Here is a 26,180-nt window from a genome sequence, read left to right on the forward strand (position 1 = left end):
ACGAAAAAAAAAGTTCCTTCCACATATCGCCCACTCAGCTGGTGTCACCGGTGCATTGTGGGAAACGTAGTGTATTTTAGATTCCAACGCCAAGCTTCCTCTTGTTTAAAACTACATTTCCCAGATACGCAAGGTTCTCCACGTGGCTCTCTTTTGTTTGCAAACAAACTGTTTTCCGAGGAGAAACAGCACGAACGAAGCGCAAATGGGCAAGAAACAAGCAATTCAGCTTTTTGAGTTTTGCTTTTTGATCGAGCGCGTTGGGGGGGGGACTACCTGAACAATCGAAATCTTATTTTAAAAAGACAATTTAGCACGCAAACATTTTTTTATTTTTCAGGTAACGGTGAGTCGAAAGAGCCGAGCCTGATAAAAACAAACAAAAAAGAACGTCACAACTTCCTTGGACCGTTGCAAAATATTTCTGAGAGTTCCCCTCTGAGTTCCCTGAATGGCCTCGTGTTTTCAACCCCACCCCCCACCCCCCTTACATTGTTTCGAACCAACTACAACTGACAAGAACTGCTTTTCATATACGACAATCAAACCTTCCTGTGGCAAACATGCAAATGATGCAGAAAATGTCTTGTCAAATCAACCCTCCGTGGATTTGAAAAACATTACATATAGAGCGACATCATATTGTTTCTCATGGATTGGTGCTGCTTGTTTCTATCACAGCTGCAAGTATAATATAATGCAATGTAATGCTCTGATATATGGGATCGTATTTAATCATTAATCTACAGCAGTGTTTCCCAACCATTATTGACTCAATGCAAATATTTTCCATGAGAAAAATCTCATGGAACAAAACCAAACAAACATCTCACAAAAGCATGTACTGTTTAGTCCGTATTGTATACTGTATGTATATGAATACACTGGTTAATTGTATACCTGCACGACATTGAGTGGAAAAGCATCTAATGGATCTGAATTTCATAATTTTGTTTAAAAAAAAAGTCTTCTATTATGGTTTCAAATAAGTAAGGATCAGAATCACAACAATAATGATTTGAATGACAGCTGCTTAGGGTTGTTATTCCAACAGTGTCCAGTTTCAGTATGTGACAGAATACTGTGTCCCTCTGCTGTTCAGTTCTTGCACCAGCGACGCACCTGAGGCTAAGAATATTGTGCAGTATATTCAAAGGTTCTGTCCATCTGAGACATAGAACCATTCACACTCACAATCACATCTCACTGCATGGGAACTGAACCCACGCTTCCCACACAGAAGCAACACAAGTCAACTATTACACGGTTAGGGACACATTCAGATTTTTGCAAGGAATACAGCAGTGAAAGCAACAATTAGAAAGATGGAGGCACGGACTGGAAAGGAGAGGAATGAAGATTATCCAAAGTAAAACAGAATACATGTGGGTGAATGAGAGGGGCGGAGGGGGAAGAGTGAGGCTACAGGGAGACGAGATAGCGAGGGTGGACGACTTCAAATACTTGGGGTCAACAATCCAGAGTAATGGTGAGCGTGGTAAGGAAGTGAAGAAACGGGTCCAAGCGGGGTGGAACAGTTGGCGGAAGGTGTCTGGTGCTCTATGTGACAGAAGAGTCTCCGGTAGGATGAAGGCAAAAGTTTATAAAACAGTGAGGAGGCCGGCTACGATGTACGGATTAGAGACGGTGGCACTGAAGAGACAACAGGAAGCAGAAATGGAGGTAGCAGAAATGAAGATGTTGAGGTTCTCGCTTGGAGTGAGCAGGTTGGATAAGATTAGAAATGAGCTAATTAGAGAGACAGCCAAAGTCGGATGTTTTGGAGACAAGGTTAGAGATAGCAGACATAGATGGTTCGGACATGTTCAAAGTCGAGAGAATGAGTATATTTGCAGAAGGGTTCTGAGGATGGAGCTGCCAGGCAAAAGAGCGAGAGGGAGACCAAAGAGAAGGTTGATGGATGTTGGGAGTGAGGACAGTGGGTGTTAAAGAAGACGATGCACGAGATAGGTTTAGATGGAAAAAGATGACACTGTGGCGACCCCTGACGGGACAAGCCGAAAGGAAAAGAAGAAGACAGCTGTACACATCTTCACAAGTCTCGCAGTCATTGTCAAACATCTGGCATTCTACCAGCTGTTTTTGTTGTTTTCTGAAAAGCGACTTCATCACCAAAATACTCCTGTGGTTGAAGATCAAGACGCAAACAAGTAATTCCCCCAGACCACAAACCTCCACAGTACTACTTGGAGATGAGAAAAATAGAGTCTAACGGGGTCAAAGAATGCACGCTGCCCCTGATTGGAATTTTTAGTTTGAGAATGACAAAAGAGCGTTGGTGGGTAAGATGAGCTGCCCAGCAAACAATGGTTGCTTGTGTTGCAGTTGTTTTTTTTTTTTTTACAGAGAACATTTCTACACACAACCACACAAAACACTGTTTTGAAAACGTATTATTATTATTAATATGACATGGTCAGACATAGTGTATTCATATCACAGTATATGATACATATTCATATCCACCTCACTCCACTCTTGACTGTTGATATTGGAATAGACAATTTTATCACAATAGATGATGTTTATCACTGCACTCCTGGTTTTAAATATAATATTATGACATTTATAAATAAATAGTAATACTGTACAGTACATTCATAACTCCTGTCATATTTATGCTCATGACATAGAGTCACCCTACATTTCTAAGTGTAATATTTCCTTTTGCTGTTTACTTTAATCATCTTTGATATGCAACCGGATCCAAAAGTACTGTAGGCAATTCCTTTGTTTTTGTTGTAGATTGAAGACCTTCGGGTTTCAGATCAAAAGCTAGATATCAGACAAAAACTTCAGAATTCCAGCTTTTATTTCATATTCACTGTACATCGAGATCTGTTCAACAAGTCACGAGAGAGCAGCTTTTGTTGTAACAAACACACTTTAAGTCACACTCGAGGCCCGGGGGCCAATTATGGATGATTTTATGCATGATTTTATGTGGCCCACGAAGGAAAATTATGACTATCAACTTCCATGATTTGAAAAAAAAAAAAATCTGTACTCAAGTTTCAAATTGTCATATCATAAATGATAACATTGAGATATTGCAAGCAATTTTCTGTGCACAAACAACAGCAATACTTCAAAAACCCTTTACGCTTGATTAGTGATTACAAATCCAGCTCATAAATTTTGTTTGTCAACATGATGAAGTGGGTGGAACGGTGGATCAGATGGTAAAGCGTTGGACTCAAAGTTCTGAGGTCCCGGGTTCAATCCCGGACCTGCCTGTGTGAAGTCTGCATGTTCTCCCCGTGCCTGCGTGGGTTTTCTCCGGGCACTCTGGTTTCCTCACACATCCCAAAAACATGCAACATTAATTGGACACTCTAAATTGCCCCTAGGTGTGATTGGCAATGTGGCTGTTTGTCTTAATGTTCCCTACGATTGGCTGGCAACCAGTCCAGGGTGTACCCTGCCTGCTGCCCGTTGACAGCTGGGATAGGCTCCAGCACTCCCTGTGACCCTTGTGAGGATAAATGGCAAAGAAAATGGATGGGTGGATGGATATGATGAGGTGAAAGATTTTCATGGTTTCACATTCGCAAGGGCCCTCTGAGGGAAACTGTAACTCCAATGCGGCCCACGACAAAAATGAGTTCCACACCACCGCTTTAAGTGTATGACACCAAATATTAAATGTAATCTCTGCTCCAATACTTTCGCCCACTTGGTAAATGGGTGGCTTCAAACAAAAGGTGCTCTGTCTTGAACTGTTTAACATATCTAGCAGTAAATACCACAAAATAAAACCTGGAGTTCTAAACTTTGCTTCTGAAATCACCGTATGAACAAAGTATAAATCGATCAACCAATCACTCACTATCTGTGCATTTACAATCTCCTGTAAAATTATCTCCAATACAGTATAATTTATATTGATAATGTGAGATATATAGACAGTATTCTAAACTTAATTAAGGTAAATATATCATTAAAAAAATAGTTCACGGTCGTGAATGACTGAAATTTGATCCCGCGCTGCGGATCGTTTACACGTGCCATGAGAGAAGCCATCGTCACGTGACACCACGTCACGGCAAGATTTGATCGCGCATGCGCATTCGTGTAGCCGTCAGCTCCGTATCTAGTCGCCAACCTCGCTCTAGTTTAGCAATGGCTGGAGGAGCAGCGAGGAAAAAAACTCCCGGCCCGGCGTCTCCTCTGCGGACGACGCTTCACGCCCTGTGGCAGGAAAAGCATTTAGTCCTCTTCAAGACCGAGTACACTTTTTTAGTGGTGTCCGTCCTGTGGCTCTTAGAAATCGGGATCAATGTGTGGGTCATTCAGAAAGTGGCGTGTAAGTAGCTGGGGGGCTAGTTAGCATGATATGGCGCCGTGCCGTCTTTTCGGACGTGTGTGGATGCTACAAGGCTAGCCGTAGCACCAACACGTAGACAAGCAGTTGTCAAATGGAATTCACGGCCGACGCGTGGCGTTCTGGCTTGTCGAGTTAAAATATCGGCATTTTTAAATGACTTTATCACCGCACACAAAGTATCAAGTTTATTTAGTCCAGTGTTTCAGAACTTTTATCGAGACAAGGCGCATATTTTACTTAAATTTCCATGAAATGTCCTAAAAGTAATTCTACACAGTAATAAAATCTTAATTTAGTCACCTAAACATTTTTTTTTTAATATGAATAGAAGCAAACAGGGTAATTGTAAATTTTGCTATCTAGTGGGAGAACATTTAATTGTTCTCCCACGCAACCAGTAATTTAACATTAAACTTAAACTACTGACAACCAAGCTGAATAAAATCTCATTCATTGTTTTTGTTTGTATTTTTTTATTATAAAGACGAGAGACTTTGTGGAGATCCTGTCCTGGCGGATATCCATTGATGTTTATGTGCTGAATGATTTGTTTACCATTTCCCTGCAGACACCGAGATTGACTGGAAGGCTTACATGGATGAAGTGGAGGGGGTCATCAACGGGACCTATGACTACACCCATCTTAAAGGAGACACTGGCCCCTTGGTGTAAGTCCCGCTGGGCTGATGAGTGATCCGTGTGTCAAATAATGCAGAATCTTGAATGTACTTTATTTTTGTTGCAGGTATCCGGCCGGTTTTGTGTACATCTTCACTGCTCTGTACTACATCACAAGCGGTGGGACGAACATACGTCTGGGTCAATACATTTTCGCTGTGTTCTACCTCATCACATTGCTTCTGGTCTTCAGAATATACTGCCGCACTAAGAAGGTGAGTTTGTGTGAAAGGCTCTATCCTTAGTACACAGCATCATCATCATTTTGGATCATTTGATCTCTTCTTCTTCTTCTCTTCAAAACTCTGGCTGCATTTTGGACTGTCTTGGAGACCCGTTAAAACAATCTCTTAACATAGAATAATCCAGGCTAGAAATTACACAAGCATGGACTAGTTTTTCAGTATCAACTCTTATGTTCTTGCATTTCATGTTGAAATTTGTGCAGCATCATTTCGCACTATCTTGAAGTTCTTCAGGCAGCCTGCCTAGGATAAGTAATTCAGCCTGGAGGTCACAAAAGCGAGGACTTGTTCAGCATGACATTCTCTTCTCCAAGTTCTTGTCCGCACTTGAGCATCAGCATGTCGGACCAGCTGGAGACTTCTTGGGATAGTCTCTTGGTATAATAGTTCTTGTCAGCACTCGAGGTATAGCATCTCGGACCAGATCGCTGTTCCGGAGACTTGTTGGAACCGTCTGCCCATAGAGGATGATGATAATCAACCCAAGAGGTAACGACAGCATGGGCAAGTTATTTAGCATCAAATGTTCTCGTGTCAAAGTTCTTTTCAGCACTGGAGCGGCAGCATTTTGTCCAAGCTGCAGTCTTTAGGGGCCTGTCAATAGAGAGTTTATGCAATCTGGCATGAAGTTCACAAAAGCAAGGTCATTTTCTCAGAACTAAATGTTCTTATCTCTAAATTCTTGTCAGCATTTAGCATTACTTGCTGAGATTTTCTGGAGAAGCATTTCAGTAGTTCCAAAAAGTCACACAGCCATCCAGAGAAGTTATGTCATAAGAGACAAAGTTGAGATTTTCCATTTTTTTTCCTCCCAAAATGTTTCATAACTTTCTGTTGTTTTCTCAGGTTCCTCCATACGTGTTCTTCTTCATGTGCTGTGCCTCTTACCGGATTCACTCCATCTTCGTGCTGCGTTTGTTCAATGATCCAGTGGCCATGATGCTGCTTTTTGCGGCTGTAAACCTTTTTATGGACGGACACTGGTCTCTGGGCTGTGGCATTTACAGGCAAGTCTGGGGTCCCTTAATTCTTTTTTTTTTTTTTTTCCCCCAATCTGTTAACTAGCGTTGTAGTTTTAATTTACAGTCCAGTCGTCTTCTCTTTCTGACAGTTTAGCAGTATCTGTGAAAATGAACGTGCTCCTATTTGCACCAGGACTACTTTTCCTACTGCTATCTGAGTTTGGTTTGACCGGGACAATCCCCAAACTTGGTCTGTGCGCAATCGTACAGGTAAATAATACACACGAGCTGAAACTTACTATTGCCAGCCGCCGTTTCTAACCAGTGCCAATTCCAGCTCTTGTTGGGTCTGCCTTTCCTTGCGGTGAATCCCGTCGGCTACATGAGTCGGGCTTTCGACCTGGGGCGTCAGTTTATGTTTAAGTGGACCGTTAACTGGCGCTTCCTGCCCGAGTGGCTCTTTCTGAACCGCTACTTCCACTTGCTCCTGCTGGCAGCTCATCTGCTTAGCCTGGTGCTTTTTGGCCTCCGCCGCTGGAAAAGGTGAGGGGTACTCGAGCAAAGTGTATTTTTCTATTAAACAACAAGGGGGGAAAAAATAGGTTAGGGTTTTTAATTTAGTCATATCTTGTTGTTGTTGAGTGTTGTTTGCATAAATGTTTACCGTAATTTCCGGCCTACAGAGCTCACCGGATTATAAACCACACCCAGTACGTTTGTAAAGGAAATACCATTTGGTACATACATAAACCACACCTGTGTAGAAGCCACACGTGCCCACATTGAAACCCATTTTGAAACATGAGATATTTACAAAGACGGTACACACAGAGAGTTTACAAAGTTTTAATATCTTATCTTAACATAGCAACAACACGGTAGCACGAACAGGGGTGGTTAACAAAAAAAAAAAAAAAAAAAAAAGCAGCAGTTAGACAGTAACAACACGGTAGCACAGCACTAACAGAGCAGGTAAAAAAAATTTTTAAAAAGACATATCTAAATCACTGAGATGCGGCAGTAACACAGCAAAAACACGCTAGCGCGGTGCTATCAGAGCCGGTAAAAAAAAAAACATACGGGTAAAAATCAGAGAGGCGGCAGTAACCGCAGCAACACACTAGCACAGCGCTAACAAAGCTGGTAAAAAACACAAAAAAACATACCGGTAAAAGTCACTGAGACACAGCAGTAATATAGCTGCAATACGCTAGCGCAGCACTAACTCCCAGTTACAAAAAAAACATACTGGTAAAAGTCACTTCCTCGGCACATATATTCCACTGGTTTCACGCTTACCTTTTACGCTTGAATGCCCGCTTGCGGCTGTTTAGAAAAAATGCACAAATTAACCGCATCACCACATTAGCCGCAGGGTTGAAAGCGTGTGGGAAAATGTTGCGGCTTCTGGAAATTATGGTACTGTAATTAATTATTAATTATAATTGGGCTGTGTTTCTTTTAAGGTCTGGAGAAAGCCCACTGGAACTCTTAAACGAGCCTGGCAAAAGGAAATTCCCAGCTCAGAAAAAAAACATCAACCATATCCTTCACACACCAGACTGATACATACTGTTCCTAAACAGATATATCGTTTATATATTTAAAAGCACTCAAGGAAAATATGTACCTTCTTGAAGTTTTCCATGTAAAGTATATGTATATATATATTTTTTTTAAATGGTTAATTTCAAGTGTGGCCCTTGAGCACAAACGTTCCAGCAGCCTTATTTTTGCTACATGGTTGGGTCGAACCTTAACAGCCGCTCACAGATGGTGCTGATCCTGTTCACGTCCAACTTCATAGGCATGTGCTTCAGTCGGTCGTTGCATTACCAGTTCTACGTGTGGTACTTCCACACGTTGCCCTATCTGCTGTGGAGCGGAGGAGTTAAAAAGATGGCCCATCTGCTCAGGTGAACCACAACACAAATCATCCGTCGTCACAACCAAAATACATCCAGTAACACGGTACCGTTTGGCTTTTAGAGTCCTCATCCTGGGTCTTGTGGAGCTCTCCTGGAACACGTACCCCTCGACGTGCAGCAGTTCCGTAGCCCTCCACGTGTGTCACCTCATCATTTTGCTTTGTCTGTGGCTGGCACCCTCAGCCCCAGCTGCCACGCAGGCAAAAGGACCTGTTAAGGAGAAATGCCGATGAGGCGCAAAACAATTGGAGGTGTTATGCGTCAACGCGTCCTCGCTCTGAGGCTCATGACTCCCGCGCAAGAATGGCCATGGGGGTAGACTGCTGTTTTGTTTTGGTTTGTTTTTTGAAGGAACCTTTGTTTACCCCTTAGCTTTGTGCTGAAAGCTAACGCAGGGGCGTGTGCTGGGACAACTACACGCTGCCACATCGTGTAGATGTTCTTTGGAAGTATGAAGAGATGGCAAATATGGATTCTCAGGTTTCATTCATAGACTTATGATAAAAAACAAAAGTGTTGTTTTCAATTTGTCACAAAGGTTTAGCGCCATTACGATATCATGTAAACTCATTCGTAATTAATAATCACAAAAAAAAAAAAAATGAATGGCCAGGAGAAGAACTCTGCAGTATGACATAAAAGAACATGTAATACTGTGTAAACTCATATTTGCCACATGGCATGAGTCAGCTATCACGGATACGTTCACTTAAATGTTGCAATAATATCTCAATCGTGCAATTACAATGACACAATGAACCAAAAATGCTTCAAAATGAGTAAAAAAAATGTGTCGGTTTGAGTGTGTCATTCTCATTTCAGTATCAGTGCAATGTCCTTTTCTGTTTTCAAAAAAATGTGATTGTACATGAATCAGTTGGCGGTATGGCTGGAGACATAATTTGTGATGTGTAACAACACAGCACAAAATGAGCTTCAACAACAATAACAAAAGGACATTTTATATTAAATAATAATCATTGTTACAAGTGCACTTTCTTCCCTTTTTGTGTTGACACCACAAGAAGCCGTAAAGATCTCATTGAAGTTTATTTTCCAAACCAAAAGTGGTTTTACTTCCTTGCTTCCTCTTCAATATTTGACACTATTGGTGATTCGGTTAAGTTAGGCGTTTGCTGCAAAAAAGACATTTCTTCTAGGCAATTTTGTGATTTGCATGCAGCAATAATCTTAGAAGGCCACTTTTTTGTGTGTGTAAAAATGCTTGATAAGATGCGTGTGCAACTTAAGATGAACTTGGCACTCTGTTATTGTCAGTCACATTCTAATGCGAAAGAAGGCTTCCGTCACAATTGTCTCACATATTATTGGGATTATAACACAGCATGTTGAATTTGATGTTCTCATCCCAGTGGCGCAGCAGCAGGAACAGCTGTCTTGCGGCCCCTCTCAACCCGGCCAGGTCCACCCCTTCGGGCAGCTCCAGCCCGCGGAGCCAAAAGTCTGCTTTTGCCGCCACCAGCTCCCACTCCATGAAGTATCCAGCACAGCGGTGCTCCAGCCAGGCCAGTGCCACTGCGGTCGCCCAGCTCGACCCCTCCAGGTCGTCCTGAGCCAACTGGCTACTCACCTGGAGGTAGGAGGGCTCCAGCGAAGACCCCTCACACACATCTGTCTCTGATCCGCGACCGCTGTCCACCTGACCCTGAAAGGTGCTGCCCGGTAGCTCCGGGGAGCCTTCTTCAAAGCTGGGGAGATCCGGGGATAAGGTGACGGTGTCTCTGTCCGACAGGTGTCTTCGGCGAAGCCTTGGTTCCAGCATCAAGGGGGTGTCATCTGGCGTGTGGTGAAAGGGAGGTGCGGTCGTTCTGGCGAGGGAGCAGGAGGGTGAAAAGGTGACCTGGTGATGACTGGGAGGTTTGGCGGAGGAGGATAAAGACGGAGCGCTGGGAGACGCGCAGCGGAAAGGCGGGCTGAGGCTGCGACGATGCAGGCTGTAGGGGGAAGCCCTCTTCAGGCGGTCTAAGGAGATCTGGACACAGTCGGCGTACATCTCGGTGAGTAGAAACGCTCCTGAGGCCAGTTGAAGGCGGACCTAAGATGACAAACCGCAAAAAAAGATATTCATTACAACTTTAAAGGTCAAGTGTCATCCCTATAAACATTCTAATATAGATATTGAAATGAAAAATACATATAACATTATTCACTTCAATGTCTATACAAAAAAATATGAGTGGAGAGCACGTCATCTATGCGCAAACTTGCGGAAGTCTCATTCGACATCCAAGTGGTCGTCTTGTTGGCTGCATCTCCTGCCCGTGACGTCACCCCGGACATTCGCCATTGAAAACACGCTGTAACCCCTACTGTGGGAGACGAACACGCCCCTTCAGACACGGAAGCTCTTTTACAAGAAGAGAACATCTCGCAACCGAGTGAAGTTTCCGGGGCAATATTACTCTATTGTTTTGAGCCGTATTTAGATGATATGCGGATCACGGCCAAACCACCTCTGCGCGACGGTGATAAAAACAACACTGCGAGCGACGATGACACAGCAGCCAAACCACCTCCCAGTCCGATCCACTTCCGCGGCGGAGATGAGCCCAGCCGCGACGAGCCACCCCGGCCGACATCCTCCCGAGTGTTCGAGCAATATCCAGCAATGCAACGAGCCGGCATTTTGGCTGAAACGAAGGAACAACAAGCTATCTTCGCGCAGGTAAAACTAATAGAAACAAACGAGTCTGCTTGAGCGCGCTATTGCCTCCAACATCACTTCCTGCTTCCTGTCAAAAACAAATCCCTCCAGAGGATTTTCATGGTGGGAGTTACAAAAAGCCACATACGCCAAAATCATGTTTTGTGGTGAAAAAAAACAGATGGGTCCATACCGGCTGCCGTTTTTTTCATGAATAACATACTAAAAATCTTCCATTTCATGACAGTGGCACTTTCAAAAAGTACTTAGCTTTCAAGTAACACCACAATGACTGACATTTAAAAGGAGAATTCATCAAACATAGATTTTATTCCTAAAAAATACATCTAATATTTTGTTTGTTATCTGGGTCTTCATAGGGACTCACCAGGGGCAGGTAATTGGCCTCCTCATTCTCCGGTTGTTTGTCTGTCTCTGCAGACAGGCAGTGGGACTTGAGGGGAACCTGCCGTCCTGATGAAATCGAGGACCTGAGTCTGTTAAGGGGAAACCTGGAAGAGGTACGATGACTTTAGCAATTTATTGAGTGTTTCGGGCAGTTAAAATGATAGTCAACCTCCATAATGTAACTACACAATATACACGCTGGATATTTGGGGCTTGTGTTCCCTTTCAAATTTTAACATTTATATTGCATTATTACCGTAGATTTGTGAATTTACCTGGTGCCAAAGAAGCTCTCCATTGACTTGCTTTCTATAGATCGCTGAGAACGAGTGGATGTTGGGCCCGTTGTTACCGAGGGAGCAGCACTGAGGACGTCTGCGACAGCAGTTTGAAAAAAAAAAAAAATGTGGTGGAATAGTTGTGGTTTACCCAAACTGGCATAGCACATACTTTTAGCACAGATTCAAGGGAGATCCAACTAAAGGCTGTTCTGACTACAGTAGTTGCTAAATTTGGTTTGAAGTGACTTATTTACAGGTGGGGGTGGGGGGGGGGCATGTAAACAAACATGTTTTAGGCAAATGGACAGACTTACTCGAGTCCCAGGAAGTAAGGCTACATGGTGAGGTAGGAGTGTCGTCTTTTTCTAAGAGACAAAAGATGCTTGATGTCTTGATGGACAAAAGAAAAGGAATGAACTCCGTCTACCTGTAGAGGTCCACGTGTCCTCGCCCTCTTCACAGTCTCGACTGGTGGGCCTTCTGCCCAGACCTGCAGAATAGGTTTTCTGCTTGCGACTACCCGAGTGGGAACTGCGACTGCTTCCCAAAAGTAACCCTAAACACGCAGAAATCAATGCCTAAGCATATTCATAAAGCAAGCACTCATTTAAGGAGGTATGCATTTGCAAGGGTTTAACCTAACTAAAGTATCTCTACAACCACTTTGATAAACCTTCCAATTGGAGCGCATTTCATTTTGCAGGTATACTTATACGCAGTTGGCACACCTGTATTTTGGACCTCTACACCATCCTGGAAACCTTTGTTAGGGTTGCTGTCAATGATGGTGAAGGCTGTGTACATGCAGACGATGTTGCAATGTTTACTGGTCTGGATGGCCTTCACGCGGTACCGCTTAGCTGAACCTAAAGACACGTGTTGTGAGTAGAGAAGCAATTGGGACATGACTGTACGCAGTATGGAGATATGGTGACGTAGAAACTCAACCATGTCCTGTTTGGTTCTCCCTCTCGGCCATTTTCTCAGAGTCTCTTATGACGGAGCGAGCGGCCAGCTGGTGAATGATCTCCCCCCAAGATTCCCTCTCTCTTCCTCGTTTACTTTGACAATCTTCCCCCGCCGTCGCCGTCTGGTCCTCCGGGACCAAGAGGTGGGCCAGGTTCACGGTGACCTCCCAGGACACAAGTCTGCCGCCCAGAATGCCGTGAACAAGGGAGCGGCATTGACCCGGGGGAGGATCCTGCAGAGGAACGGCGGCGAATAGGCACTCTGGGTCGGTGAAGTTGTCCCAGTCCAGAGGAGAGGCAGGAAAAAGAAGTCCACCTGTGGGTTCCGAAGGAGAAATGAATATAGGGGTGCTTTGACGGATAAAATTAATTTGTTTCTTGACTTTTATTGTGTGTTAATACAAAAAAAATACAAATTGAATGACCATTAGTGTAAAAGTGCTTGTGCCCTTATTTGTGCTTAGCTAGTACTTGTACTTGATGAGCCTCATGGGAAGGTGGTTTGTTTGTATCGAATAATTTAACTATAATTGTTTATGTAACATGAACTTTTTTTGTGTAGCTTACAGCCACGCTACCCTGAGAACGTCAAATCTCGGAAGCTGAGCGGGTTTGGCCCTGGTTAGCACTTTGATGGGAGACCGCCCGGGAATACCAGGCGCTGTAAGCTTCTCTCCCCGGCTAAAACGCAGAGAGGTTGCGTCAGGAAGGCCATCCGGCGTAAAACTGTGCCAAACAAATATGCGTTCGTTGAGATGACACGCTGTGGCGACCCCTAATGGGACAAGCCGAAAGGAAAAGAAGCTTGATGCTTTAAGAGCCTTACTTTTTAATTGCTTTACCACCGTCTTGTGGCATTTATACGGAATTACAACCGGGTTTTCTTGATTTTTTGGGGGGATTTTCATTGTTCATGGCTGGGGTCAGTCCTAATCCCCCGTGAAGAGTGACGTGGTCCATGTCGCAGAATTGCTAAATTCATTCATTCATTCACCAAGTGGAGTACCACACACGTTGTGTTTCGTAGGACCCATGCTTAGAAAAAAGTAATTTAATAAAATACCTCCTCACATATCGATTTAAATATATTAATAGGAAATGGCGGCAAGGTGGATTAGCTGGTCAAGCCTCACAGTTCTGAGGACCTGGGTTAAATCCCGAACCCGCCTGTGTGGAGTTTGCATGTTCTCTGCGTGCCTGCATGGGTTTTCTCCGGGCACTCCCGTTTCCTCCCCCATCCCCAAAAATATACAACATTGATTGGACACTCTAAATTGCCCCTAGGTGTGATTGTCAGTGCGACTGTTTGTCTCTATGTGGCCTGTAATTGGCTGGCAACCAGTTGAGGGTGTCCCCCACCTCCTGCCCGTTGACAGCTGGGATAGGCTCCAGCACTCCCCGCGACCGGCGTGAGGATACGCGGCTAAGAAAATGGATGGATGGATGGAGGGTTAGGACATTTTCCTCACAATTCTGAGGACCTCGGTTCAAATCCGGCCTCGCCTCTGTGGCGTTTGCATGTTTTCCCCGTGCATGCGTGAGTTTCCTGCAGGTACTTTCCTTTCCTCCCACATCGCAAAAAGATGCATGATAGTTTAATCGAATACTAAAAATTGTTTGTAGGTGTGACTGTGAGTGCGTATGTTTTTTTTCTTTTTTTTATGACCAGTAGCAATATGCAGTATGGAAAATGGATGGATGGATTTAGCACAAAACACAACAGAAATGAATTGATCTCGGTCAGATGTGAATTTTGCAGTTGAAATCTAGTGCTCATTTAACGGTGAGGCCTCTGAAGCTAAGTCCAATTTTTATTTGCAAAAAAAAAAAAAATATTTGGCAAAATCTCTAAGACACTGTTCTTGAAATGGGCAGAAAGAGGGAAAAGAAAGGATTTTTGGGACTCACTGGAGTCACTGAGGCTTTTGTGGGACAGCGTCTCCGGTGGCTTCGTCTCTCCGTCACTTTCATCCAGCCTCCCTCCCAGGGTCTGGTCGAAGGAGACCCTCTCCAGGGCTCTCCTGAGGCGATGCATCTCCAGCTCACCCTGCGGCGACGAGAAGCTTCTCGCCGCCATGGTTGAACGGGCCAACGATTTCTGTCTCCAGCGCGCTTCGTTGCTCCAACCCAATTGTCCATACTGGTTCACGCGGAAAGAGGAAGTCACATGTTGGAATTTAATATTAAAAAAAAAAAAACGGAGACGTGTCTGTGATGCATGTCCTAAACTAGGGGGAAACTTAATGATTGCAGGGATCCCAAACATTTTAAAAACACAAATCCAGACTGTCATGTACGATTTCTTTTTTTTTTCTTTACACAGTATCTGCACTTCTACTTAAGTACAGACTGTGAGTACTTTTGTCACCTCTGGCATTAGGACCATACTAAGAAACTCCATCAAACCCTTCAAGGTCCGAAAGTCCTAACCCTACATGTACGTATCGTGAATAATGGCGAAAGTATTTACGTTTTTCCTGCCGTGGTCTGGTGTCTCAGCTGAGAGGTTCGAGTCAGCCCAGCGAGACAAAGATGACCGCTGTTCTGGACCAGCTATCTTCTCAAGGCCTTGTGGTAAAGATCCCGTGTCCAGCAACGGAGCGGAAGGCATCGGGTCAGACAGACAGGCCCGGCCCCTAGCGTCAGAACTCGATGAAGCTTTTTTGTGTGTGAGTAGACTCTGTTCGCTACTGAGGGAGCAGTGGGTGAGGACGTACTGCTCCTGGATGTAGGAGCTCTCTTGGATCCTGGTCCTCACGTCGCTGGACCAGTCTACATCCACTCCTAGAGTCCGCAAAGAGGAAAAGAAATTTACAAAACTCCCCATCTTAACTTCCCGCCCCTTTGCAAGCCTTGAAGCAATTATTATTATTGATCATAACTGGCCTGTGTTGGGGTCAGGATCTGCGTCTTTGGCGCAGGAGAACTCAGAGGAGATTTCTCTAGAGATTTCCCGCAACGCCTCTTCCAGGTCGTGACCTTCCGGACAGGTCACCGCAGGCATGAGCTCAGAAGTGGCAGGTGAGATGTCGTCATTGGACGGGCAAAAAACAGAGCCCACGGAGGCGTTTTCTAAAACTTTGTAGCCACGCTCTTGACACTGGAACGTAAATGTGTGTACTCTCTGAGAAAGTTGGTACAAATATTCATATACATATACACTATATACTCATTGACAAGTTGCTGAGAGAAAGATGGTGATAGTTTAATTCTATGACTAGAACAGATTATTGTATTACATTAAACAAGCCCTGTCAGAAATAATTGAAAAACCTTTTTAATGCCTATATTCATATTCTTGGCCATAAATACACACAAAATATGACTCCAATACAATATCATTTCAAACATCTAACAATAACCCAAGTAAATTGCTTTAAAATGATGGAGATTATACCTGGAAACATAATTTTGTCTGGAATGCGCATCCATTTTTCATTCTATGTCCAATTTTTCATCTGCATCATTGCAATATCGCTGTTACCCGCTGAGTAAAACTCAGAAGCGCAGCAAAGCTAGTTGCCGAAAATCACGTGAAGACTATTCATTTCAACAAAAGTATTGCTTTGGTGCCGTCTTGTGGTATGTTGGCACAAAAACTATGTTGAAGTGAGCTGAGGAACATTACGTGCAATGGTGGCACGTTGCGGAATTTTGGCACCATGTAAACTGGGTCGCGGGTCTTCATTTAGACAAGAGTAGTGTTTTGCTGCAATCATGCGACAAGAAACTATGCTGAAGTGAGTTGAGGAGATTGCTTATGGAGAAAAGTCGTGACTTTGCCATTATCTTGTGGTATCTATGTGCTAATTAACTATGTTGAAGTGTTGAGGAATTTCATTCAGATAGTCGTGTTGCTTTGCTGCCATCTTGTGGCAGCCATGGTCAATTACAAACTAACTACTAACTATAAACTATCATCCAGTCCTTTTATTTCAATTACTGTATTTCCTGTCTGAAAATATTTGTACAAGTTCCAATGGACCCACATGCGCCAAATATAGGACCTCGGTATTCACTTAATAAATAAAAAGCATTTAGGGCGACAGTTTACCTCAGTCTTTTTGGCTTTAAAAGTTGTCAAGTCATACAGGGTGCAATATCCAATGAGGCGATTCCCCGGGTAGAGCGCAGGGATTTCACTGGGAGAAAGAAGGGCCTCCATGTTTTCAGGCAGGTACCAGTCAATCCGTACGTCGGTCAGCACGGGCTCAAGGGCCTTTTTGAGAGACTTGATGAGCTGATCAGTCAAATGAAATAGATCAGTTAAAACGTGCAACGTGTATTTCCACTCTAAGTGGTAGTGGCGGAGACCTTGGGCTGAAGTCTTTCTTCATCTTCCAAAAACTCCGTAGTACCTCCCGTCAGCTTGGCGACGCCCTGCAGGAGTCGCCTGCATGCTCTGGAACCAAGGCCCAAACCAAAGCATCTGCAGGGATAACAGGTAACACGTCTCAACACAAGGAAAACATTACCGAAAGGAAGCTTCATTACACATATGCGTAAAGCAAAGTAAATAGTATAAAAATGCTTTGTTTCCAATGGTAGGATCAGTGAGAAAATGTTCACAATCCAGATTCAGTGAGGAAAGACAGTGTAACAGCAGAATACTAATGAGGGATAAATGGAGTTATTGTACATCGCTGAGGGAGATGGGGAGGGGGTTGGGAGAATTTTACTTTTATTGCAAAGGAGAGCACTTAACAGGATTAATGGGCGGGGCTGAAATATACTCTGTCGGCCCAGTCATTTTTTTTTCTCCCCCCCCCCCGAGGTGTATTCGTCTAAAACAGCACACGCTTTCCACTTCATGCCCGTGGATTCCGGGATTTTTCTCCTGTTCTGGTGTTTATTCTGTGGAGAACTTTTTGGATCGTGTGGAAGTTGCAATATGCAAAAAAATATTGACTGATTGATTTCCAATGCATGTCTGTTTTAACTAGAAGAAGGAATTTGGTTCAAATAATCAGGTTGGGAACTCTTTCATTTTGGATGATGTGAAATGAAAAAAAAACATACTGGTATTTATTATTTGCAGTCTTTTTAACGTTGAAGACGTCCTTCGTTCATCATTTATATTCATTGATATTTTTTGTATCGTTATGTGTTTTGATTTTGTTCTTTTAATTTTTTGCGGTGGCACGGTGGATCAGCTGGTAAAGCGTCGGCCTCACAGTTCTGAGGTCCTGGGTTCAATTCCGAACCCGCCTGTGTGGAGTTGGCATGTTCTCCCCAGGGCCTACATGGGTTTTTGTCCGGGCACTTCGGTTTCCTCCCACACCCCAAAAATATGCTACATTAATTGGACACTCTAAATTGGCCGGAGGTGTGATTGTGAGTGCGGCTGTTTGTCTCTATGTGCCCTGCGATTGGTTGGCAACCAGTTCAGGGTGTACATCGCCTCCTGCGTGTTGACAGCTGGGATAGGCTCCACCACTCCCCACGACTCTCGTGAGGATAAGCAGCCAAAGAAAATGGATGGATGAATTAATTTTTCGCAGCCTATGTTGCCTTTTCCTTGTCTTTAATAGCATAGCATAGAAGGAAAGTAGTTTTTTTAAGTGCTAGCCATGCTAGCACTTAGCAACGTATCGCAAGTGGCAGACTCACACTAATAATAATGCAACGGTTGTTTGGCTGGTCTTCTATTTACCTGCCATGCATGTTTTTGGAATGTGGTTGGGATAAAGAATCCCAGTTCCATTGTGTTGTAGTGAATTACATGGATTTTCTTTTACTAGAATATCATACCACTCTAAATTGCCCCTAGGTGTGATTGTGAGTGCGGCTGTTTGTCTCAATGTGCCCTGCGACTGGCTGGCAACCGGTTCAGGGGCCCTGCCTCCTGCCCGTTGACAGCTGGGATAGGCTCCAGCACGCCCCGCGACACTCATGACGATAAGCGGCAAAGAAAATGGATGGCTAGAACATCATACATCCATACCTGCCAGCGCATATGTTCCTGCGGACCAGCTCCAAAACTTTCGCCACGTTGTTTTTGGCACCGTCCGTGATGACGAAGACCTGACGAGGGTATGTGCGCTGCATAGGCTGCTGGTACACCCAGGACAGCGCCCCCAGTAGGTTGATACCGCGCATGTCCGCTCTCATCCTCTGGACATACTCGTAGGCCTGCATCAGCGTGACCTAAAGCACAAGTCCTTTCAGAACTATAAAAGCAAGCAAAACCAACAATCATGAAGCCTAGGCAAACATCACCTCCGAGAAAAAAAATGTCTTCCTGAGATCAGATGCCCCAATTACACAGTCAGGGTGGAAAAGTAATTGAATCAGAGCTCGTGTAATAAAGCGAAGGCAAACATGCACGCATTAGCACCTCCCTTAAAATGTGGACAAACAAGCTTGATGGGAGGTTTTGAAAAGACACCTCACTGGTGTGTTGAAAATGCATAAAAGGTCACCATATGTTCAGCTGAGTGTGAAAATACTGTTTGTCCGCATCTCGATTAAACCTGATACTCTGCTGCTAAGGCAGCCCAAAGAATTGACCTATTGCCAGATTAAAGCGCAGACAGAGTCAAACGGACCGTCCTTCACGATTGGAAAACATCTGCCTCCAGGAAACACGATCCCAACGACTCCCCACCCCCCCAACCCTCTTTCCTTTTAAACAATTCAAACTAACATCCGTGCAGAGCTTGCTGGCTGTGAAAAGAGGTTTCGTCGGGGCGCCGAAGCCGACAATGTTGAGCAGGGTCCCCGAAGGGAGACTCTTCAAGGCGACCAGCAGGGCTTCCTGTTGATGTAAGACAAGGCTTAAAAGCTTTGCAAAGCTTACAAAGTCTGCAACACAAACACAAACTAAACGGTTTCACACACACTACTGAAATCCTCATATTCACTACATAAAGTCTCGCTTGCACACTATTAAAATGCTCTCACACAACTGTACCACTCATGCAGGCTACTGAAAGGGTCTCTCTTTCTCTTTCTCTCTCATACACCGAAGTACACACTGGATATTTCACTCACATTCACATATAAAAAAACTCTCAAATTGACACTTCTTTCACTCACATTCACTACCAAAATCGTCTTTTACGAGTGTATGTTAGAGCATTTCATTTGCAGTTTTGCGCACAAGAAATTTCAGGTAATCTTGAATCATTTTGGTTTGGTGCTCACTTTGACCCGACAGATGTTGGTCCCACTCATGGCACCGCTCCAGTCGACAAGGAACAATATTTCTCTGGTTGCTTTGTTCAGCTCCAGAGGTTCCCCCAAGAAATTGGGACAGAAATTGAGCATCAACACCGGGTTGCTTAGGATGTCCTTGTGATAGCGCTTCCGCACAAACTCCATCTGCATTCATTTGAGAGCAGTTAGCACGACATAATAAGGGATGGGAAAAAAATCCCAAAACAAACCGACATGCCGGCTCTGCTTACCTTCCTCTCAGGTTCAGGATCTTTGCGGGTGCAGCGAATGAAATCCCGTCGAGAGTGGATGTGCTGTTCATACTGGCTGAAGGAGAGCCTTCCTTTCTCGATTATGACCAGTGGGCTGTGTGGCTCTGTGAAAAACAAAATCACATTTAACATTCACCCAAAAAAACAAAAAAGAAAAAAAATGAGGGTCGAAGGTGAATGAAGCCTTTATGTACCATAATTTCCGGCCTATAAGCCGTGACTTTTTTCACACGCTTTCAACCCTGCGGTTTATGTGGTGATGCGACTAATTTGTGCAATTTTTCTAACGGCCGCAAGGGGCCACTCGAGCGGAAAAGATAAGAATGAGACCGTTGGAATATATGTGCCGAGGATGTGACTTTTCCCGATCTGGGCCCGTTAGCGCTGCACTAGCATGTTACTGCTGTGTCTCAGTGATTTTTTCCGGGGATGGATGGTCTGAGCAATCCCGGTGCTAAAAAGTCTTCTTGTGATTAACGCGCATGTGCATAAATTAGTACGCATGCGCGTATGTTTTCTAAACTTCCGGCCAGTCTGAAACGTCCCCATCCATGCTTCAACGTGTGCCATTTGACAACTTGTCACTGAGTGTTCATGTTCGCTATTGTTATGTGTGTGAAATGTTTCGAAACTACGCTGCTTGGAACAGTAGTTACAATGACGCCTTCTGCCTTTTGTTTTTGGACCGGCTGGATCTTTCGCTAACTTGGAATACCCGCTGGGACGAACATTTGCGCGTTCAACATTGGTGACTATTCGCCGTTGCGGCTCAACTACTCTGTTCATGTACATCTATTTTGTGTCGTGTTGATGTGTGTGAGATTAAATTGTGAGTCACGCAATACAACTGCCTTGTCGAATTTTGCTGGTTTGGTCTAAAATCCCGTAACACTATGGACCTCTCAGAAAGATGAACACAGCGAACGTATGTAGTTGTGTACATTTTTTTTAATCAAATTTTGTTTTAAGGTTAGGTTAGGGTTAGGATATAACGTACGTTAGCTCCCTCTATGTAGAAGAAGGAGGAGGAGGAATGAGAGCGGGAGATTTTCCAGGAAGCGTCGGCTACGTACCCAGAGTTCCCCTATTAGTAACACATGCGCATTAATCACAATGAGCACGGGGGAATGCTCAGACCATCAAACCGGTATGTTTTTTTTTTTTTAAACCAGCCCTGTTAGCGTGGCGCTAGCATTAAACTCTCTGTTTACCGTCTTTCTTTGTAAATATCTCATGTTTCAATGTGGGCACTTGCGGCTTTTACACAGCTGCGGCTTATGTATGTACCAAATAGTATTTCCTTTACAAATGTACTGGGTGAGGCTTATAAGCAGGTGCGCTCTGTAAGCCAGGAATTACGGTACTCACCGCTTAGGTGCAAGATGATCTCTATGTGTCTGTCATAGGGATGCTCCTGCGCTAAAGTGATGTAGGTGGCGGAGGCACTTTGTGCGCTGGGGTCAGCATCCGCTCTCAGGGCATGGGTGGGGCTCTCCAGTCCTGAGTTCAGGATGGAAAAAAAAAAAAAAATTGCCGCAAAAAAGAAAAAAAAAAACAAAAAACGGGGGGTGGAAATGAATTCAGAAAACACGAGAAAGGCTGTACCGGCCAGCAGACAAGCCCCTCGGACCAACAGTTGGAAGTTCAGTTCATAAGGAGCCAAACTGGCGGCTGGACTGGAGAAGATGGCATGTGCGCAGTACTGCTGCTCAGAATCAAGTACCCGGTCCTGTTTTCCTGAGGTGGCACTAAAACAGCTGGTTGATCTGAAGACGGATACACAAATGGGGAAACCCGTAGTACACTTCATGAAATATACACTCAGCAGATATTACTTACTAGATACACCTGCACAATTTCATGAGATTCAATAGGACAGCTATATCCGAAATTCTCACGATAATGCGCAATTTTGATAGAGACTGTAAATATTAATTTAACATACAGTACATGAATAGCCTACACACCCCTGTTCAATCACCAGGTTTTGGAATATAGAAAAACGAGACAAACATAAATCATTTCAAAACTTTCTCCATCGTTAATGTAGAGTATAAGTTGTACAAGGAAAAAAATTTTTTTTGAGGAGGTAAAACAGCCTAGATTATATGGTTGCATAAGTGATCACACCCTCATATCTACATAGTGATGAGTTTGTGATCAGAATTAATTAACCACGTTGAAACTCATGAAATAGAAGTCAGAACATGTTTTGAAATTGTTTATCATTTTTGTAATATCACAAAAACATGGCATTTGAACCAGGGTGTGTAGAGTTTCGAATTGCTATGCACTAAAGTGGCTGCGGTTTCTACTGCTGTCAAACTGCACAGAGAGCAATTTTGAATAATTTAGGTAGACGACAGTGGCAAATTAATTGTCTTGCATCTTGTGAAATTTTGGCTGTAAAGCCATAATCAATAAGTGATCAATTAAATTGAGATTTGTCAATTTCAGATACCCAGTTTCTTCAGCTTTCCCTCCATTTTCACTCTTGCTTGCAGTCATGTGCCCGACAATGGGCGTCAGCAATGTTGGGTAAACAATGTGGATTGCTCCATTTTCTAATGTGGGCAGTTCTAGTGTGGTCTTCATGATGATTGACACGACGTCCATGGGACCTATGACCCCTATTTCCACGATGAAGGTGTTTCGTTCCAGATCTTCATCGAGGATGAGATGGCCTGAGAGAGAGAGAGAAATAAAAAACAGGATGTCACAACTACAACAAAAGGTAAAGTTCCATCACACTTTTGAATTTTAAAAGCAGCAATTCATCCGGGATGCTACAATTGAGAAATGAAAACAATTTTGTATTCGCAATTTACTATGAAACAGCACATACATCTGGATGTACTGCAGGAGCACCCATTTGATAGCTGGCCAACAGCCAAATTTCTCGATATCTGCAATATGCCCTTGTTTTCCTCGGTGAGGTTAAAACAAGAGGGTCCATTTTGAAATTACATTTCTGTGAATGTTGAAAGCAGAATTTTACAACAGTAGACAACTCTTCTCTGTGACTAGCATCATTTGGGATTCCGCAGTATATTCTTTGGATGCTTCAAAAGTACAGATATGTCAAATGTGTTTTTGTGATAATAGTTTACAATATTTATGATTTCATTGAGGATGTAACTGTGGATAAAAACAAAGTGTGGAGGACAGTCTCTGTTGTCAAAATGGATAATCGCGTTCACAATTGTGGGAGCGACTACAGTGGAGAAAGCAAGAGACAGATGGTGAATAGGAAGCCAGCTTGGTAGAACCCGCATTTACCATAATTTCCGGACTATGAGCCGTGACTTTTTTCACACGCTTTCAACCCTGCGTTTGATCCCCCTCCCATTCAGCCGCAAGGGGGCACTCGAGCAGAAAGAGTAAGCGTGAGACCGGTGGAATATATGTGCCGAGGAAGTGACCTTTACCGGCCCTGTTAGCACTGTGCTAGCGTGTTGCTGCTGTGTTACTGCCGCGTCTCAGTGACTTTAACCGGTACATTTTTTTTCTTTTTTTAACCAGGCCTGTTAGCGCTATGAGGTTTATAATCAGGTGCGCTCTATAGTCTGGAAATTACTGTATGTGCACATGCGCAGAAGAGGCCAGGATTGGTCAAACCCAATGGCAATCAATCAATCTAACAGAGTCATCGACGTGTTGGCCACACCTGAATCAAGAGACGAAATGGATGACAGGCTGATTTTTTTTTTTTGGGGGGGGGGGGGGGTCAGCCTATCGACCAAAACTGCCTCAGCAATCACCTGGTTGAACGTGATTGGACACCCCTGAAGTACAGTGTATAAGGCATCTCAAAATGTCTGAGGAGTCACAATTTTTGTTTATACAGTATGTGTGAAGGTAAAGCACCTGCTGTGCGGTGAAGAGTCGCTGACTGTAATATTTATGAAATTTTCAGGTCAGTCGCTTTTCAGCCCTATCATTCGGTCAGCGGTGAACCTTAGCCCATTGGCGCTCACCGTTAGTGCACTGCATGTCCAAGCTTGAGCTCCCACAGCAGTTCCATTCCCGGCCTTCGGCACCAGGACCGGGACAGCAGTCCAAGCAGCAGTCCTTGAGCTTGCCTCGGTTACGGATCTGGACACCCATCAGACGTCCTGCAATGGCCGCCTCGAAGCCCACCACGACCTCCTTTTCTCCAAGAGGGTACACAAACACACCTGCGTAGTATAGGGCAAGACATTAGTCAAGTCAACTTTATTTATATGGTGCCACTTCACAATAAAAAAAGTTATCTTCAGGGACTTAACAGAGAACCACACTAATCATGTATTATATGTATTGTATACTGGACGACACATTAGCAAGCACCTCTAGAAAGAACCTCTAGGAAAGAAACCTCGAAATGAACCCAGGCTCTGTGGGGTGTCCGTCTACCTCAACTGGTCAGTTTTACATCGAGCGACAGAGTAGAAGGACAGAGAGTAGACAGAGAGAGGAAACACGATAAAGGTTGGGAACAATCAGAGCACAATGGGAACGACAACAGCCGTATCAAAAACAACAACAGTCCCATGATGACAGAAACAACAATTAGGTACGAGTCCACTCGCTCACTAAATCACCGCTGATAAGGAAAAGATAAATATTCCATCATGTTCCAGCACACTCTAAATTAAATCCATTCATCCATTTTCTTAGCTGCTTATCCTCACAAGGGTCGCGGGAATGCTGGAGCCTATGCCAGTTGTCAACGGGCAGGAGGTGGGGTACACCCTGAACTGGTTGCCTGCCAATCACAGGGCACATAAGTCAAACAGCTGCACTCACAATCACACCTAAGGGCAATTTAGAGTCTCCAATTAATGTTGCATGTTTTTGGGATGTGGGAGGAAACCGGAGTGCCTGGAGAAAGCCCACGCGGGCATGGGGCGAACATGCAAATTCCACACAGGGAGGGCTGCGATTGAACCCGGGACCTCAGAACTGTGAGGCCAACACTTTTCGACTGAGCCACCGTGCCGCCCCTCCAAATTAAATTTACAACTTAATTGACAACTCGTGAACATGTTTTGAGTTTTTTCGTACATATTTGGCCACGTGGGGGACAACTGCATATCCTCACGAGGGTGGCAGGCATAATGGAGAAAGCCAGGGTACACCCTGGTTCACATAAACTTGGCTTTTATAAAATGCGGATTTTTGGGGCAGATCAAAATATGGAGCAATGAGTCTATGTAAATTACCTGTTCATTTACTCTGTACACTTGTGTACTTCATTCCTCAATAAATGCATCTCTGTTCATTATTAAAGATGATTCAGATCTATTTATACCAATGAGGCATAGTGACAGACAAAATAAAAATAACGGTCTTCTATTAAGATAGCAGTAAGTACGTACAGCAATTAATGTTATCACTTTTTGTGACCTTTTTGTTTGTTGGTGTGTTGTGAGATTTGTAAATTCTAAATTAAATAAAATTATTGTAAATTCTAAAGCGTGTCTTGGCTCCATAAAGATTGGAAATCGTTGCTCTGGTGAGATCATGTATTTTATCAGAAGGGCAGCATGTTTACAACCACTGGTGCTAGCGCTATCTTGCTAGGTTACCTAACGTTTTGTTGCTTGCTTGCGAGCCAAATCGTATTAAAGGTACATGAACATACCTCAAGCAAGCCTTACACAAGCATCATTCCCTCCTCCCCTGAGCATCGGTGACCACCAACACCCCCCCCCCTTTTCTTCTTATAATACAGTCGGCCGTGAGCCACTCGCGTTGTCCTGCCCATGGTAACGAGATTTTCCCATATGAGTTCACAAGATAAAGCTCAATGATCATAAGAAACGCGATGGGGTGGTATCGGGAATACAAGATTTTATGGCAGTAGCTTAACATTGTGCAGTTATGACAGAACAAATTTGACTTGTATTCTGACCCGGGCATTACGGGTTTTCGATCGCATGCCACCGAACAGGTTTCTTTTTTTTAAATAACTTTACTGGCTTTCAGATACTATGTCAGAAGACATGAAAAAACCTAAATAAATACCATTGTATAAAAATAATCTAGCTTTTGGATTCAGATATACTGTGCATGACTCCGACGCGGAGTAAATGTCTTTAGCAAATGTGGAAGGAAATCACAGTACCTAGAGAAAACCCACGCAGCCACGGGGAGAATATGCACACTCTGCACAGGTGAGGCTAGATTCTAATCCAGACCATCATAACTGTGAGGCAGACGTACTAACAAGTTGTCCATCGTTCAAATGGTTGAAAACGAACATTTGGATATACATGAGAACAG

The 26,180-nt window shown here is 43.8% G+C and overlaps 2 protein-coding genes and 2 long non-coding RNA genes across 9 annotated transcripts in view; 3 read left to right on the forward strand and 1 right to left on the reverse strand.

Moving 5' to 3' along the window:
* Positions 1-4,050: 4,050 nt before the first annotated feature.
* alg3 (ALG3 alpha-1,3- mannosyltransferase) lies at positions 4,051-9,052 on the forward strand. The gene is made up of 9 exons (XM_061840487.1): positions 4,051-4,327; positions 4,917-5,016; positions 5,094-5,241; positions 6,118-6,278; positions 6,383-6,503; positions 6,571-6,776; positions 7,700-7,775; positions 8,004-8,149; positions 8,223-9,052. The coding sequence occupies exons 1-9, from the start codon at positions 4,084-4,086 to the stop codon at positions 8,392-8,394; spliced, it is 1,374 nt and encodes a 457-aa protein (XP_061696471.1). The 5' UTR covers positions 4,051-4,083; the 3' UTR covers positions 8,395-9,052.
* Positions 9,053-9,188: 136 nt separating this feature from the next.
* The window catches only part of vwa5b2 (von Willebrand factor A domain containing 5B2), a 52,638-nt gene continuing 35,646 nt past the window's right edge, over positions 9,189-26,180 (reverse strand). For 5 of the 6 annotated variants that reach the window (XM_061840481.1, XM_061840480.1, XM_061840478.1 and 2 more), the window contains 20 exons: positions 23,891-24,091; positions 22,375-22,597; positions 21,519-21,679; positions 21,282-21,413; positions 19,893-20,017; positions 19,630-19,806; positions 19,130-19,240; positions 18,428-18,630; positions 16,798-16,912; positions 16,538-16,723; positions 15,370-15,583; positions 14,954-15,267; positions 14,392-14,623; positions 12,464-12,799; positions 12,244-12,381; positions 11,943-12,071; positions 11,830-11,880; positions 11,510-11,609; positions 11,215-11,338; positions 9,189-10,217 (listed from right to left, as the gene is read on the reverse strand). In XM_061840481.1, the coding sequence (XP_061696465.1) occupies positions 9,480-10,217; positions 11,215-11,338; positions 11,510-11,609; positions 11,830-11,880; positions 11,943-12,071; positions 12,244-12,381; positions 12,464-12,799; positions 14,392-14,623; positions 14,954-15,267; positions 15,370-15,583; positions 16,538-16,723; positions 16,798-16,912; positions 18,428-18,630; positions 19,130-19,240; positions 19,630-19,806; positions 19,893-20,017; positions 21,282-21,413; positions 21,519-21,679; positions 22,375-22,597; positions 23,891-24,091 (4,010 nt within the window). In that variant the 3' untranslated portion in view covers positions 9,189-9,479. The remainder of the gene's footprint in view (positions 10,218-11,214; positions 11,339-11,509; positions 11,610-11,829; positions 11,881-11,942; positions 12,072-12,243; positions 12,382-12,463; positions 12,800-14,391; positions 14,624-14,953; positions 15,268-15,369; positions 15,584-16,537; positions 16,724-16,797; positions 16,913-18,427; positions 18,631-19,129; positions 19,241-19,629; positions 19,807-19,892; positions 20,018-21,281; positions 21,414-21,518; positions 21,680-22,374; positions 22,598-23,890; positions 24,092-26,180) is intronic. The other variant, XM_061840484.1, reaches the window with a different exon arrangement.
* On the forward strand, positions 10,228-11,796 carry LOC133511509 (uncharacterized). Its single transcript, XR_009797924.1, has 3 exons — positions 10,228-10,847; positions 11,268-11,347; positions 11,550-11,796. It is a non-coding gene; the product is annotated as an uncharacterized LOC133511509 (long non-coding RNA).
* Positions 11,993-12,642, forward strand: LOC133511510 (uncharacterized). The gene is made up of 3 exons (XR_009797925.1): positions 11,993-12,130; positions 12,219-12,396; positions 12,503-12,642. It is a non-coding gene; the product is annotated as an uncharacterized LOC133511510 (long non-coding RNA).

The sequence above is a fragment of the Syngnathoides biaculeatus genome, chromosome 13, assembly GCF_019802595.1.
Source record: "Syngnathoides biaculeatus isolate LvHL_M chromosome 13, ASM1980259v1, whole genome shotgun sequence".
Taxonomy (NCBI): domain Eukaryota; kingdom Metazoa; phylum Chordata; class Actinopteri; order Syngnathiformes; family Syngnathidae; genus Syngnathoides; species Syngnathoides biaculeatus.

What these genes read in the sequence shown, in the direction of transcription:
- alg3 (XM_061840487.1), top strand. Translation starts at nt 4,084, where the DNA reads ATGCGCATTCGTGTAGCCGTCAGCTCCGTATCTAGTCGCCAACCTCGC. An exon ending in GTCTGTGCGCAATCGTACAG is followed by an intron (nt 6,504 to 6,570) that starts GTAAATAATACA and finishes TGCCAATTCCAG; the next exon opens with CTCTTGTTGGGTCTGCCTTT. An exon ending in CTCAGAAAAAAAACATCAAC is followed by an intron (nt 7,776 to 8,003) that starts CATATCCTTCAC and finishes AACAGCCGCTCA; the next exon opens with CAGATGGTGCTGATCCTGTT.